The following is a 15,713-nucleotide window of genomic DNA, read 5'->3' as shown; positions in this document are numbered from 1 at the left end:
TATTTCTTTTATTTCCTTCTTCGTTTCATTGTTTGCCTTTTCTTTTTCTTCATTTAGATGACAAAATGATACAAACTGACTAAAAAATTATGATGAATGTTTTTAGCTCCAGTGTGGTTGATGTTTTTTTAACATGACATGACTTAGACACTGTTAATATTACTATTCTTTATTAACTTATTCAAGACGCATTTACAAAAAAGAGCATTTCCTAATAATATTCATTAATCACAACTTGTTTCAATTGAATGACACAACAAATCATAATTTAACACCATACATTAATCTGTATACAGTACATTGTTTACCAAGTAAATTCCTCCCTGAATAGTAATTCACTAATCAACCAAAACAGGGGATAGAAAAACAGAGAAAATAAGAATTTACGGATAGGTGCCTATGTATAGGCTAATATGGGCTCTAGGTCCTTATTGGTGCGCACCCCTCCCCTACCCTCTATTCAGCATAGCAATACAGGGGTGGATTAAGAATTTTTCAAATGGGGGGGGGGCACAACATGTTCAGAATAGATAAGTGAGAGCACTAATTTCAATATATGCCTTGAAATTTTAAAATTAGTGGAAAAACGGGGGGCATGCCCCTCCCCCACCCCTACTGGATCCACCTCTGCAATATCAGTCTAAAATCTCTGTTATTATTCAGGTATTTAGCCTTTTCAAAGATTATATAAAGCTATACCTGCTGCGGTACATTGCTTGGTTAAAATTATACAAAATATTATTAGTGACTACAATATTACATCCGAGTAGTTACTGTAGCAGGTACTTTGAATATACTGTACTTCTAGTTCACTGCATGCACCGGGACCAAGTGTAAATTGCTAATATTTCAAAGGAATAGATTTTACAAATTTGCACCCCTGGGAAAAATATGTTTGGCAGTTACATATAAATTAGCAAACCCATTACAAACTACCTTGTCAATAAAAATAAGATCATATGTAATAAGTGAACTCCTCACAGGGGATGAGGAGGGGGAATATTTTTAGTCATGCATTAGTTTCTCCTAAACCAAATATATTCTAAAATAGGTTCACTTTATACTCCAATATACTCCTGGGCCATAGATAATGCCTTGCCTAAAGAACGCAAGTGAAATAGAAAGTGTAGATATCAACCCCCCACACCGACAGACCTCATTGTTGAAAGTCTGATGGACAACTGTACAGTAAAACATACAGTACTCTCCCTAACTTATTTTTTATCACTCGTTATTTCAATATCCGTACTCCTCAAACCCATAATATTCCACTGACACTATATGATTCACAAAATACAACAAATCAAATTGAAAAAAAAGTGCTCTGTGTTTTATAGACAAATGAGAAAATAACATTTGGTAATTAATTTGAAATTTTTTTTTTCTGTGTTGATGACGGACTGTGCCCTCTATGAATTACATAACATTCAACACGCATCCAATATAATATGTATTGTGGATTGACTATTTTACATACAAAATATTTTTGTTTATACAGTATTTGATTACATAAGTAGTTAAAATATTAGGCAAAGAATACCTGACTAAACGTTATATTGTAAATTATGAAAACAAAAAATGCACTTTTAGTTTTTAATAGAAAACATTTTGTGTAATTTACATTATGTTTATAATTATAAACTGTGATGAAAACAAAAAACAACAAAGAAGGCAAAGATAAATACAAACAAATATCTCTCAATATTGAAGATCAGTGGCACATACACACCAAAAATTCATTGAAAAATTAACTGCCTAAAATACATGTTTCTAGGCCTAGTTTATTCATAACTTCTCTATCATTTTTATCAAATCAATTAGTATTATTTCTATTATTTAAAATATCCATTAAAGAAATGCAATTAATATGGCTTAAAATTCAAATGGACTGCAAAATAAGAATGACTACTTCAGAATATAGGAAATATCTAAATATTTTTGAGAAGATAGGTCGATGTTGAATAAATCCGTTGGATCCAACGATAAATAAGTACCGTAAATGCTTGAATAAGCGCCGCACCGAACATAATTTTTTTTGTTAAGCGTTGCTCTTGAATAAGTGCTGCAGCGCTTAATCTAGAGTATATAATATTAACCTGTGTGTAATGAAACCGGGTTTTAAATACAATGTTTACAGTATTAAAATGAATAAATAACACAATGAAGACACAAGAATTTCTTTATAAATGTTTGTTTACGATGATAGGACTTATGATAGGCCTACTGAACTATTGGAATATGTAAAATATGGGAATGGGCATTGAAAGCGCTACGCCAATATCTTTTTATAAGCGCCGCTACCGAATAACCTCCAAAAGTTAGAGAATCTACGTTATTAGTGGTTCTTTTTTAATGATCGACTCCACCACTGTCATATAGGCACTTATGACTAAGCCTTACCGATAGCAGGCGAAAAGTCAAGAAATAGTTAGTAACAACTCAATTTTACACTTGACTTTAGATCATTAAAAAAGAACCACTAATGCGCTCCAATCTGACGGTCATAAGGCTGTCGTACAACACACTGATTGCCCGGTTTAAAGACATGTTTGACTTGCATGTACAATTTGTATCCACATGTAAATGTCTGTCCACAAAAGACAATTCTCCAATATATGGTTGTGACATATCATGCTCATATATGTGCAAATTACACAGATTTGTCACATACAATCTGACGGTGTAAACAGACCTTAAGGACAAGTTGGGTGAGTGTTAAGCTATGTCCACACTATTAAATTTTCTACAGACAAAAAGCTGTTGCATGCCCATATATAGTCATGATGTGCCTATATATGGTCATGATATGATGTCATCATGACCATATTTAGGCATGTCACATGCTTTTTGTGAAATAAAATTTGATAGTCTGGACAGGGCTTAAAGATAGAATGTGTGGATGCATACATTCCAAGAGTAAGGACAGTGGTAATCGCACCCACACCTATAATACATCTACGGTCAGGTTGAAAAGTCTGGGGTACTCTGCGTCGGCATGACATGTCTCCGGACAAATTGTTTTTTTTTTTTTTTCAGATCTACTGACAGTCAGTAGATTGGGGTTGCATTAGGCGAGTGCCCACACAGAGCAGTGTGCTACAAGCTTTACACTTGAACATGCATGTTTAACAAGTGGTGAGACATTCAGTGTAACAAGCCATGTCTCTGTAGGCATGAGAAAAAAAAAATTTAACACTGACAAACTTAAAATGTTGAAAAAAGGACAAAATTATTAAGGCAGTTGAACCTATGCAGGCTGGAGCATAGATTTCCTTCTTTAGAATTTGAGGGAGACTCTGCAATGCTGTGAGGGTGTTCTCACTCTTTCACATAGCGAGTCTGTTTACATTCCCAGCGTATGAGGCTTGCCATCCCAAAACCAGCGTACTGCCGTTAATTGTTAAACCGAGTAATTAACATAAAAATGTGGCAGTGTTGTACACTTTAGTACAGAGAAGCCATAATAATAATAATAATAATAATAATAATAATAAGTTTATTCCAGCATACGACCTATCATTTTAAAGCTTATAATGTGAAGAATATGAATATATTATAAAAGTAGTCAGTTTTCGTTTTTTTTTGGTCATTGATACTGGTTTTGGCATGGCAAGCCCCATATGTCAGTACCCATTCACCCTCCTGGGTAGAGGGGATCAAATGTAGATAAAGTGTCTTGCAAACTTATTAAATTACAAATTGTTTATATTATCTGTGATCAAATTTTAAAACAATTCTATTCAACATGAAGTTTATCTTTTCAAAGAATCTTTCAATGAGCAGAGATGGAAACAGTTAAGTTTCCTCTGAATTACATCCTTATTAACTAAAATTGATTACCAGCCAATTTAAGAGTCTATGCAAAATATATAGGAACAATATAATTTAAGAGTCGGTTAACTTAATATACAAAGTACGCAATTCAAATATTAATTTCTTCCTCAAGTTTTAGCCCAAAACAGAGAGTATTATATTTAATAGTAAATTCAGGTGCTATGGAAACATGGCATAAGGTAAAAAGTAGGTACTATATATAAAGGTATGTTATAAGCACTTGTAGTAGTTGTAATCTGTGGCATAATGAAAATATACCCACCATCCCCCTCCCACCACCACCCTCACCCAAAAAAGCTTGCAGCTCCCAGCCACACCACACTTCCTAAAGTTCAAAATTGCCTTTTCTTGCCAGTAAGTGTGCCCTCATTCAACAATTGAAACTCATCGATCCCCACTTAACTTTGCACCACCCAATCAGTTCCCTCCCCCACCCCACATGTCAATACAGATATCCCATGGTTAACAGGCATGGGGTCAATTACAATGTAATCAATTACATTTTCACAGTACAGTAATTGATTTTTCACAGTAATTGATTACATTATCATGGTAATGGATTACATTTTCCAGAGTAATCCATTACATTTTCACTGTAATTGATTACATTTTCACAGTAATTGATTACATTTTTACTGTAATTGATTACATTTTCACTGTGATGATTACATATCCACTGTAATCAATTACATTTAAACTGTAATCAATTTCATTTTCACTGTAATAAATTTCATTTTCACTGTACTAAATTACATTTTCACTATACTAAATTACATTTTTACTGCAATAGACCCTATGCCTGGGTTGTAACGCATTGAATGGTGTTCATCAGAGTATGCACTGTATTTATGTATATTCAACACTATGCCATTCTATAAGCGCCACCATTATGTGAGTAACTACAATAACCCACGACATAAAAAAGAAAAACCTGATTCGGTCAATTTGATATCCACATATGAACATCCAAATCAGCGAGAGACGAATCTGCTGCTGTCATGAGTCGATCACATGACCTAACATATCTCAGTTCTGATGAGCAAAATATATCGAGCCAATCAGAATCAAGCTGTCATAAAAAGTCATCATACAGGTGCAGGCTGCCAGATGTGTTGTGGATGTTACGTTTTCATGTGCATTGGCTAGCAAATTCTAATTAATTCATTCGTTTATTCACGGCAGCAACTATCTAGAAGTTCCTGCTTGGTCTGTGTGTCCATCTTTATTTTCTTTGGATATTGCTAACCTCTCAATTTCATCCAGACTAAGATTGCAAACATCAGACGAAAAACCCTGCAAATAAAAATTTTTAAAAATTACTAAAAAATAAGCTAATGTAATTGTTATTTTATTTTTTGTAAATTTAATTTATTTTTATTTTTTTTAATTTGTGTTAATACCATAACATACCATAATGCACAAGGTACACATTAAATACAATAAAAAGAATTTAAAGCAAAGAGAATATTATTTTGTCGTCACTCATTCAGAAATCAAAATGAATATAAAGCACACAAAATGTAGTGCAATATTTTTTCTTTCCACCCTTCTTATCTTCTTTTCATTCTTCTAAAGCAAATTACCTATTTAAATGTAGGACTGTAACTTTAAATTTAAACCTTAAATTTCATTAAATGCATTAATGACACATAATGACATATTAAACATTGGATACATTAAATTTTTAAAAAAGACTCAAAAGAGAGAAGAGAGTTTTTTTGTAATGTTTGTGATATTTTTTTTGTAATTTGTGATAATTTGAAAATGTTGTGCAATTCATAATTTGCTCATTATTTAGACTTTGTATTTTAACTCTTTCTGAAATTAAATAAGTGTTTTTTAAAACAAAATCTGAACATTTTAAATTAACATAAAGATATTTTTTATAATATACAAACCACAATAGCATAAAAAAGTGGATCAAAACTGCTACAAATATTCATGTAGTTGTAATCTAGTTAGTTTTATATAGCGCTTTACACCGAAAGTTCTTAAAGCGCTTGAGGTGTGGACTAGCTTTTACAGTAACTTGGTTCTCCCCTAAGGGTCTCTTCATGTCTGAGCTACCGGTAAACCGGTACCAGCTACTCTCGTCTGTCCACAGCAGGGGATGAATGGACCAGTACACAGAGATAGCCCCCACTCATCTCGAAGAATATACTGGGTTCTTTAAAGAGCACAGGAGACAAATTATGTACACTGGGCCTACTCTTTATAGTCCTAATCCGAGAAGACTTGTTCCACCACCAGAACAACAGGCGAGCATGTGGTTGCAGCACCCCTGCCTTTCCCACTTGGCCATCCAACTCGCCAAAAGAATCAACCTTTTTATAGTGTCAACTAAACTTCAATCAATCAGAAAAGGGCCAGGAATTCCTACTAGTCCCACATATGTGTTTACATATGTTCTCTGCTGTTGTTTTGTGGACCTTAGCAACAATAGTGGAGCAGTCAATCGTACTTACCATTTTAAATTGATGAAGAATTTTCTCAGCATTATCATTTGTAAAATGTTTATTAAGTTTCAACCTGAGTTTTTCCCAGAATTCAGTATTTGTTCCTATTCTTGATGTATGTAATGGGTCACATTCTGTTTCTGGTTTACGAACTACAAGATGAATTTTTGTGTTGGGACCTATATTGTAGTCATTCAATGCTGATCCGTCTGAAATAAAAGCAATCAATTATTTTTTTCATTTTATTCAAAAAATAAAAAAATTGATAAATTAAAGAAAGAAAGAAAGAAAGAAAGAAAGAAAACAATTGCAATTTCATTCCAAAAGGCATGTGAAAACATGAGTATTAATTATACTTTTATTTCCGTTATATTATATATTTTTAAGGGCTTTAAACGAAAGGACAAAACCGAATTAAAACATATAAGGAGTTAAGACATAGAATTACATTTAAAATAATTGGAAAAAGAGAAGCAAATAATAAATAAAGCACATTACTGAGAGGGCATAGGCTATACAGTATAACAAAAAAATGTTTAGAGGACCCCAAATTTTTGGGTACAGTAATTATGATTTGATAGGAAATTCCACTACAGTACATCCATTAATTAATTAAAGTTATTTTTTTGTGATTTGTAAAATTTTTTGTTTAACTTCTAATGACCAAAAATTAAATATGTACAACAATTTTCAATCAATTTAAAATTAGATTTATTAGTCTACTATAATTTTATATTGTTTGTTCTCTTTTGTTATTATGTTATTTTTTCAGTTTGAAGCACCAATCCTCAGGATGCTATATTTTATATACTTATTTTATTTGATTGTGCGTATTTTCTAATGAATTTATTGAAATCAGAAATAAAAGTGAATGAATTACTGAATTATTATTATTATATTATTATTATTATTCAGAAGCCCCTTGATGTTAAGACTCTGCTTTGGAGGGAGCCTCTACTTTAAATACTGAATGAAAAAAATGTCCTTTATTCAAGTAATTATTAGTAGGTTGACAATAATAACAGTAGGTTGACTTATACAGCACAAATAAATGTGGTCTCTATGCACTTGACAACGAAGGAGGTACTGTATACTTCTTGCACAACAAGCGTACATGACTATGTCTGCTCACCTGATAATGTTTTCCCCCTAAATACTAATCTTTGAAGATGAACAGGGACGTCAAGCTCCCTAGCAACCATTCTTTTTACTGATAAAATTGGTTCTTGGTCCATCACCTGAAATGAGAAGACTTCCATTATATAAATGTGTGGTGGTAATCATAGAAAGTCTATGCAGCTATATCCACACTATCAAGCTTCATGGGACATGTATGTGTGATTTAACCATAATTAGGCATGATGATGTCATGTCATACACATATATGGTATAATGATGACATATCATGCCCATATATGGGCAAATAACAGGTATTACAAAATTTGACAGTGGGAAGCTTAAGATTGAGTTAACTATTTATGAGCCAATTTGGTACCTAAATGGAAGAAATTAAAAATGCTATAGCATTGGTAGTGCAATTGTTACATCAGTATTAAATAAACTCCTAATTATGATTGGATGTTACTATGGGTGGATTAGGACAAGTTTGAGACTAGTGTAAATCAATAGCACTTCCTAAATAAAGGCTAAAATTGTAAAAATATAAGTTGACCCATTATTCATGCCAGTGACAAACTAAGCAACGATGTACAAGTAGCCGTAATCCATGAAATTTTTAATCAAATCAATACAGTAAAAATATAGAATAATGTCATCAGTGTAAATTCCAAAGGCTTTCATAAACACTGTACAAATTGTGAGATCTTGGAGAGGCCACAATTTAGTGGTGACAGCCTGCTGTTATAAATTGCCCAAATGGGGAAAAGTTGGAAAGAAGGTGGTTATGCACTTTTCCTCCCAGTTTTAAAATCTCACTTTAACAGTTCCCAAGTTTCTTTTTGTCAAACACCCTTTTTATATATTAAAAAAATCAGTTGTACAACATATTCAGACTGCAAAGTAAGGCCTGCTCATAGGGAATCCTCCGTACAAAAATTAGGCCTAAATTTGTCCACGCATTACTGCAAGTAAGGGACAATTTCCGCGCAGATTTTGCCAAAAATTATTCTTTGATCTAATATTAATATATAACCAATGTATTATGCAGTAGTTAGGATTCTGCACACCTATTTTCCTAGGGAGTTTCCATGCAAATTGGAGCTAATTTTTTAAGTATCATCTGTGCAATTCAAATACTTTATTTACACTACAGTATCATGGTTATGGTGACGTATCAAAAAATGTTTCCCTTCATAGCCCGTCTTTAAACATAACCCTGTCTAGAAAACTAGACCAAGTAAAATATATAACAAAATCTTTTGACCTCTTTTTTGTCTAATTCTTTAGTCTAGGCCTAATTTTATTTCCTAGATTTCTATCTGCAAGAATACAATTATTATTATTATTTTAACAACTCTTCTTACAATACATAACTTACAATGTACAAACAAGAAGTCATCATAGTTAGTAAATACATTCATCATAATCCACCTCCACATACTAATAGATGTGTCTTTCTAATAATTATTTTAAATATAATATAAAATAGCCCATTATGAAATCATGTCGTTCACCCATGCTATGCTATTGCTAGTCAAGCCAGGCAAACCCTCGCCCTTGTGGTGTCACACTTAAAACAGACTAACCTAGGCCTAGCGAAAACGGCCAAATACTATATATTTTTAATAAATACATATAACCTTGATTCATAAACAGTATATACCTCTATGGAACATTCTTTTCTGCCGCCTGGTAATATTTTTACAGTTAAAATCATCATTAGAAAACCAGTATATAAGTTTTAAATTCTTCCTTCCTAGGCTAGCCTAGTTTATAGTTGCGTGTGAACAACTTCCGATACGATCATAGCTAGACATAGGCGACACAACAAAAAGTCGTTGAAGTTCGTATTTCATGTTTTAGTAGCTGCGGTGATTCAACCAGACGTTACAAAGAATTTAGTAACAATACAATACGCCAGGAATCTATTATTAGCCACAACTAGCAGGATGGGATGGAGTCTGGTCCGCTGGAGAGGCAGCAACCCACATAGGGAAATCCCCTTGGGCTACTCTCCTCACACGATTATATTCAATAAATTAATTTAGTTAATTTAATTCTAATTAATTATAAACTGACAGGTTCAATTTAAAAAGACAAGGATCACTACATGGCCATTTTCATTAATTTTTTATTCATTCATTCACCCATTTATTCATTCGACTTGTTCATTCGTTCGTTTCATTCGTGTAATATTCAGATTCAAATTTCTTTATTTTGTCCAAAAGGAAATTACAGTAGGTGCAAAAAAAAAAAGAAAAAAAGAAGGAAACTCTCAATTGCTTGCTGATTTCCTTATTCGCGCATTCATCCGTTTATTTGCCTAAAAAAGTACGAAAAATTGAGAGGACCTATGGATATAAATTCTAGTTTGACCATATATTAATATTAATAGACATTCCTATAATAAATATATAGGCCTAAAGTATATTTTTTATTATGGGTTGCACAAGTAGTCCTACACCACTGCACCTATCATTTTAATACTGTTTGAACACCGTGACTTTCTGAAGTGCTAAATTGAGACTGAGAAGTTTGTTGAAATATATGAAAACACTCACTATCAGAGATGGTTGAAGTTATCCTGGGATTTTCCGTTAATCTTTTGAGAAGATGCGTGTTATAAAAATAAAGAAAATTTTCGAAAATTATGAAAATGAAAATCACCTTTAGTTTATTTATAGCTATGTAACCTACTAGGGGTAATTTGATTGGTAGAACACTTTTTGGTACTTGTGCATATAAGCTTGCAAATATGATAATTTTTCTTCGGGATGATGACATAATTAATGTCGAAATATTGAATCCCGACACGATGGCGTGCATTTCGATACTTGGAGTATGTCACTATCATAGAGAAGGAAAATAAACATTTTCTTTCTCTATGGTATTACACTAGTGCTATAGGCCTATCCCAAGTTTATGTACCGGTAGGCCTACGTTTATGCTATTTTGTGTAACACACTTACACAAATGATACCTAGGTATAGAGACAGAAAAGTCAATTATGAGCCGCCTTTCATAAATATTTAAAAATATGAAGATCATAAAAATTGTGAAACCTTTGAAAAATCATCAATTTGACCAAAGATACTAGAATTACAAGACATAGAGCACTCGCATAGTAAAAATGAGGCCCGCCGTACAGGGCGCCCTTCTGTTGCTAAGTATATCCAGACGCACACGGCGCCCTTCTTTTCCACTAATGGAGGAAAACTTTATCATTAGATTGCGTCCGGCCATACGATTCTGCGCTACGGCTGTTTTATTCTTTACTTATCCATGATAATTGTTTGTGTTTTTGGATAATAGCAACGATTTCTACCTCCGCCAAGGAGGTTATGTATTCACCGATGTCACTGTCTGGGTTAGATCCAGCCGTACGGGGCGCCCCATTGTTTGTATTCCCACCATGCATTTCGGTGGAACACATTTTTTTCTGTGTGGAGAACGGAGAAACTAGCTCTATCTTGGGTCGAAGTATTGGTGGCGCACTACTACTAATTTTACAGATCTAACTTGTTATGTTTTTTTTCACAGCGTATTGTCAGGTATTGTTTAGTAATTTATCCTTCCTTTGATGAAAGCTTCCCTGGATAATTGTCTAAGGCTTGGATATTATTTCGTAGGATATCCAAATTCGAGATTCGGCCATTTTGATAGAGTTTGATGCGAACAGACGGCGATGATCAGCGAATGATGAATTATTATGAATGATACAGTAAGTTATTTATAAGACAGCTAGGATAGTCCGATACTAGTGAAGAGGTTGTCGTCGACCGTTAGCATCTTCAGCATCATCTCAATTTGATCTAGACTAGGCCTAGGCCTCGGCTAACTCAGTTAGTCCGAATCCGAATGCTAACATTGATTGTGCGAACTGTAGATTGTAGACAGGAACAAGGACATAGTTCTGATTTATAACTTTTATTAGTGGTTGCCTCTGATTGAGAGTGCGTTTTAATAGTTGATTTGTTGTTTGAAAAGCAGCATTGGGTTGGGCAGTGTAGTGTACCATACATGGTTTGTACCATGCTTTTATTCTTTGTTGTGCCATGTCCTCAGGGAAAAGTAAAGTGAAAATGCATCTGGAGTAGTATTGTAAGTACAGTATTGTTATTAGTCACCAAAATGGCCGCAAAAAACAATTGAAAAATATACACGACCATAAAAAACAGATGAATTACAGCAAATAAAAAACATTGTAAATGTGTGAAACCGGACACATAGGCCTATTGCACCGACAATCTTCTTCGGCTGATGTGGTCTCCTGAAGAACGTACAACACAATGTGTTTAATGACGATCCACCAAGTCTGCCTCCAATAATGTGTGCCCAGCTTTAAGCATCAGATATTAATATGCTGTATTATTAATAATATGCTGTTAATACATTGTTTTATCAATTTGTTTACTTAATGTCAGAAAGCTTTTATAAAATATGTATGCTATAACAGTAACAACATCTAATTTTTTTTTTTGATGCATGTATTTTTATTTCTTCCAATAGATAATGACTACATGCAATGGGTTCAAAGTGGAGTACACTGCCCATGTGGGAATGGAAGTTTGATTGTTTCGGGCAAGACAGTGACGATCATAAAACGCCAAGAAACTCTGGTCGACCTCCGAAGTTTACACATAACTGGACAGCTTTGCATTATGCTGCAAGTCATGGAAACGCGGAGGAAATTCAACAGATTTATAAAGCAGAAGGTCAGTAAAGTTGCATAGAATTGTATAATAATGTCAAACATATATAGTGCTTGATGCCAAGGCCTCTATGGGCTGCAAAGTATGACCCTGGGCATTGAATTTATACCTATGGAATCCCCAGGGACCTGTTCCAGGGGAGTAATCAATTTTTGCTTCTTTTAAATAATTTACTTTCCTTGCAGGTACAGCAGGTATAAACAGAAAGGATTTCTATGGGAAGTCTGCCCTCTATTGGGCTGCTTACAAAGGTCACGCACACTGTCTGGAAGTTCTTATCGAGAATGGTGCAGATGTCAACAGTCAATGTAAACATGGGCAGGCACCACTACATGCTGTCTCAGCACTCTACCCAGAATGCATGGCAGTTCTCATAAGGGTAATATACATCTTTAAGTTGTCAGTGCAGAGCACCCTCTTATTACAATGCATTATTTTGGAATATAAATGCCCTCAAAAGCACATAGTGTAGCTGATAGCTCCTGTACTGAACCTGACACTTCATAGCTAGAATATATGTAGTTGATGATTGCTACTTGTGTAAGCTTTTTTTACACCATCATCAAATTCTCTGAGACGAATAACAGAGATTTACCCATACATACATTTCACAAATGACATGACATTTTTATGCCCATATATGGGCAAATTACATGTTGCAGAAAACTGTAGTATAGAGAGAAATTTATACATTTAAATTACCTTCTTACAGCTATATTCAGGTATTTTTAATTATAGTAACATCCATGACCAAAATTATCATCAGCTTATGTATCTATTAATGAATGAACGAACCAAACTGATTAATACATTTGTGAATACAGTATTATCATTCATTCAGGTAGATTTTATTTGGTAATTATAAAATAACCAATATGAATAATATCTTCTAATCCTTTATTTATGTCTTGTAGGCGGGAGCTGATGTTGATTTGACGGACAACTGGGGAGTGACGCCAATGTACACTGCAGCATGTAATGGACAACTAGAGTGCATAAGGCTGCTCGTCAAAGCTGGGTCAAAGTTCAGTTTCATAAACCAAGTAAGATTCCTCTTTCAATGTGATAACGTTTAATTGAATTGCTTTGTATTATACATTTAACTTTAAATCATTTCAATTCAAAATCATTTGGAATGCAAATTCATATAAAATTAGGTTCCCCTTGTAAAGTTCATTCGTAGAATCAGTATTTTTATAATCATAATGTGAAATTGGAGTTGCTTGCTTTTTTTTTTATTTTATGAGTATTGTGTATGTTTGATCGATTATAAATCGAATAAAGATTTAACTTATGTTCTTCCATTCAAAAAACACATTTTAGAATACTGCTTCTTACCACCGAGTTCTTTAAAATCATTACCCTCAGATATTTTCACAATAAGAACCCTGAAAATACAATGCTTCCCCCTTGCGTGTTAATAGGACCCCCAGCTGCATACTCCAGATACACTTTATCACCCTTGGTAAGCTCAAGAATAATACTACCGGACAGAGAGTCAAAGTCTGCACCATCAGTCATACTCAAAACTGCTTCACTGTTGCGACTGATTTCAAACGTTGATACTCCTCGTGTCACAGCAGTGAACGTGAAGTAATATAGTCCGGTGTATGGTGCCGTGAAGATGCCAGTGTTTGAATCGATGCAGTTTCCAACGTTACTAAGGGCCTCCTGGTAGGTTACATTTCCGAGGGGAATAGATTCACCATTTTGAATTGAGTTGACGACTGAAAACGAACTCTCCCTAGTCAATTGACCTCCGCAGTGGCAATCATCTGAAAAAGTTTTTTTTATAGTTAAGTGGCATGTAAAGGATAACATTGCGAAAGTTTTAAGCATCCACAAAAAAACACATGGTATAGCCAAACAATTTTATTTTTTTTGTTTTATATTTCGAGCATAGATAAAATACAGTGTTTTACAATACAAAACAAATATTGAAACGCAACAAAATAAATTGTATATGTATATATATGTATGTATATATATATGTATATACATATACATATACACATATACATATACATATACATATACACATATACATATACATATACACATATACATATATACATATATACATATATACATATATATACATATACATATATACATATATATACATATACATATATACATATATATATATATATATATATATATATAAATAAGAAAAGACCAATACAAATAATAAGATCAAATTAAGGATAAAAAGTGGCTGCACAGAACTAATTGTAGAAACACAAGGCGAGAAGTTTGGTGGAATTTAATCTTGCTGTAATAAGTAACAAGAAAATTAACTTACGATCCAAGAGAAAGCCAAGAAACACCAATGGATGATCCGTGTCAAAGGTCTCGACCAGCTCGTAAGGCACTTCAAGTTGAACTTTATCTCCAATTGCAAGGTCTACAACGCCGCCAGTTTGCGAATTTAGGATCTTGAGGTTTGACAGCGAGATAAAATTATTGCCATTGTTGATAAAAAAGAGGTTTGTGGACAGACGATGTACTGTTTGGTCATCTGACAGGTGAATGTCAACTTCAAAATAGTATGTTCCAGGAAACTCGCACGTGAATATGCCTGTCGATTTGTCAAAGTCGTTTCCTCTGTTTAGGTCTGGTTCTTCAAATCCTGTTATGGTTTCAGACACGGTACGGTTGATTGTACCCATGTATTTTGCACTGAAAGCAGAATCTAGAAAATACTTGGAGGCAGCGAACGAGGGCACCACATAGGTGGCAAGTAGCATACACACGCCTATGATACATGTTGACTTTTGCATTGTGGTATCAACCCCTGAAAATTGGAATTGAAAAGTGTGATATTATATATGGTATACAGGCTGAATAAAATATTTATTACTACTTTGATAACTGTTGTCCAAGTTAAAATATATTTAAACAATTAAAAAATAATTTTTTAAAACAATTTAAGGCAAACATATTGACAAAATGATACAGGCTAGTTTGACCCTGAATCTAAAGCTATCCATGTACTGTAGGACCAAACCTCATAATCAGCCTAGCAGCTAATCAGGTGGTAATATGGCCTAGACTGTTGCTAGATTCATACAGCCTAGCTTAAAGGCAATTGTAAGTGTGCTATAAAATATTTTCAAAATGGTGTGACTTACCTGCAACCTTAATCAAAATATCTTAAGCCAAGAGCTGAGTTGTATGCTATTCCAAAATTGGTGTCAGTAGACAACAACAGACCACCAGTTAAAACCACAGAAAACAACAGTGCCTACCACTTACAGCCAAGTTAGGTGTTACCTGTACAAGGTAATGTGACAAGTGATATGGACTGCTTCAATTTGCACAAAGACCTGGATATGCAAATTAGTAATTATGCATATACTTTTCTGACACCTGGTTTGGACTGTGCCATTATGATGTAAGTACTAGTAATAATGAATGAATTTACCTATCTAGTTAAATGTTTATTTGCTATATAAATAAAATATACCTTTACAACAATCTTTATTATATGTATAATTTATCTGCATTATAGATCAATAACATTAAATACAATTAAAATTAAAAGAATCTACTTTCAATTGATACCATTTTTCTGTAACAAAATTAATAT

At 33.6% G+C, this 15,713-nt stretch overlaps 3 protein-coding genes across 3 annotated transcripts in view; 1 reads left to right on the top strand and 2 right to left on the bottom strand.

Moving 5' to 3' along the window:
* Positions 1 to 153: 153 nt before the first annotated feature.
* On the bottom strand, positions 154 to 9,228 carry LOC117115135 (ubiquitin-like protein 4A). The gene is made up of 4 exons (XM_033258829.1): positions 9,073 to 9,228; positions 7,423 to 7,528; positions 6,300 to 6,499; positions 154 to 5,127 (listed from the first exon to the last, which is right to left on the bottom strand). Exons 1-4 carry the CDS (start codon positions 9,127 to 9,129, stop codon positions 5,020 to 5,022), a joined length of 471 nt encoding a protein of 156 aa, XP_033114720.1. The 5' UTR covers positions 9,130 to 9,228; the 3' UTR covers positions 154 to 5,019.
* A 1,672-nt stretch (positions 9,229 to 10,900) lies between these two features.
* Positions 10,901 to 15,713, top strand: part of LOC117115042 (ankyrin repeat and SOCS box protein 8-like) — an 8,597-nt gene continuing 3,784 nt past the window's right edge. The window contains exons 1-4 of the mRNA XM_033258690.1: positions 10,901 to 11,130; positions 11,919 to 12,124; positions 12,307 to 12,500; positions 13,036 to 13,164. Of these exons, the coding sequence (XP_033114581.1) occupies positions 11,935 to 12,124; positions 12,307 to 12,500; positions 13,036 to 13,164 (513 nt within the window). The 5' untranslated portion in view covers positions 10,901 to 11,130; positions 11,919 to 11,934. The remainder of the gene's footprint in view (positions 11,131 to 11,918; positions 12,125 to 12,306; positions 12,501 to 13,035; positions 13,165 to 15,713) is intronic.
* Positions 12,784 to 15,411, bottom strand: LOC117115041 (complement C1q tumor necrosis factor-related protein 4-like). Its single transcript, XM_033258689.1, has 3 exons — positions 15,256 to 15,411; positions 14,427 to 14,918; positions 12,784 to 13,896 (listed from the first exon to the last, which is right to left on the bottom strand). The coding sequence occupies exons 2-3, from the start codon at positions 14,902 to 14,904 to the stop codon at positions 13,496 to 13,498; spliced, it is 879 nt and encodes a 292-aa protein (XP_033114580.1). The 5' UTR covers positions 14,905 to 14,918; positions 15,256 to 15,411; the 3' UTR covers positions 12,784 to 13,495.

The sequence above is a fragment of the Anneissia japonica genome, unplaced genomic scaffold (assembly GCF_011630105.1).
Source record: "Anneissia japonica isolate Jap-2015-1 unplaced genomic scaffold, ASM1163010v1 scaffold24_len2511860_cov200, whole genome shotgun sequence".
In the NCBI taxonomy this organism is placed as follows: domain Eukaryota; kingdom Metazoa; phylum Echinodermata; class Crinoidea; order Comatulida; family Comatulidae; genus Anneissia; species Anneissia japonica.
Note: the sequence above shows the minus strand (reverse complement) of the source record. Positions and strands in the feature narration are given on the sequence as shown.

Excerpts from the sequence above, each read along its gene's own strand:
- LOC117115135 (XM_033258829.1), bottom strand. The coding sequence starts at position 9,129 with ATGATGATTTTAACTGTAAAAATATTACCAGGCGGCAGAAAAGAATGT. Across the intron at positions 7,529-9,072 it reads GAAAAGAATGTTCCATAGAG|GTGATGGACCAAGAACCAAT; the intron begins GTATATACTGTT and ends TTCTCATTTCAG. Across the intron at positions 5,128-6,299 it reads TTCTTCATCAATTTAAAATG|GGTTTTTCGTCTGATGTTTG; the intron begins GTAAGTACGATT and ends TTTTATTTGCAG.
- LOC117115041 (XM_033258689.1), bottom strand. The coding sequence starts at position 14,904 with ATGCAAAAGTCAACATGTATCATAGGCGTGTGTATGCTACTTGCCACC. Across the intron at positions 13,897-14,426 it reads TCTTGGCTTTCTCTTGGATC|ATGATTGCCACTGCGGAGGT; the intron begins GTAAGTTAATTT and ends AAACTTTTTCAG.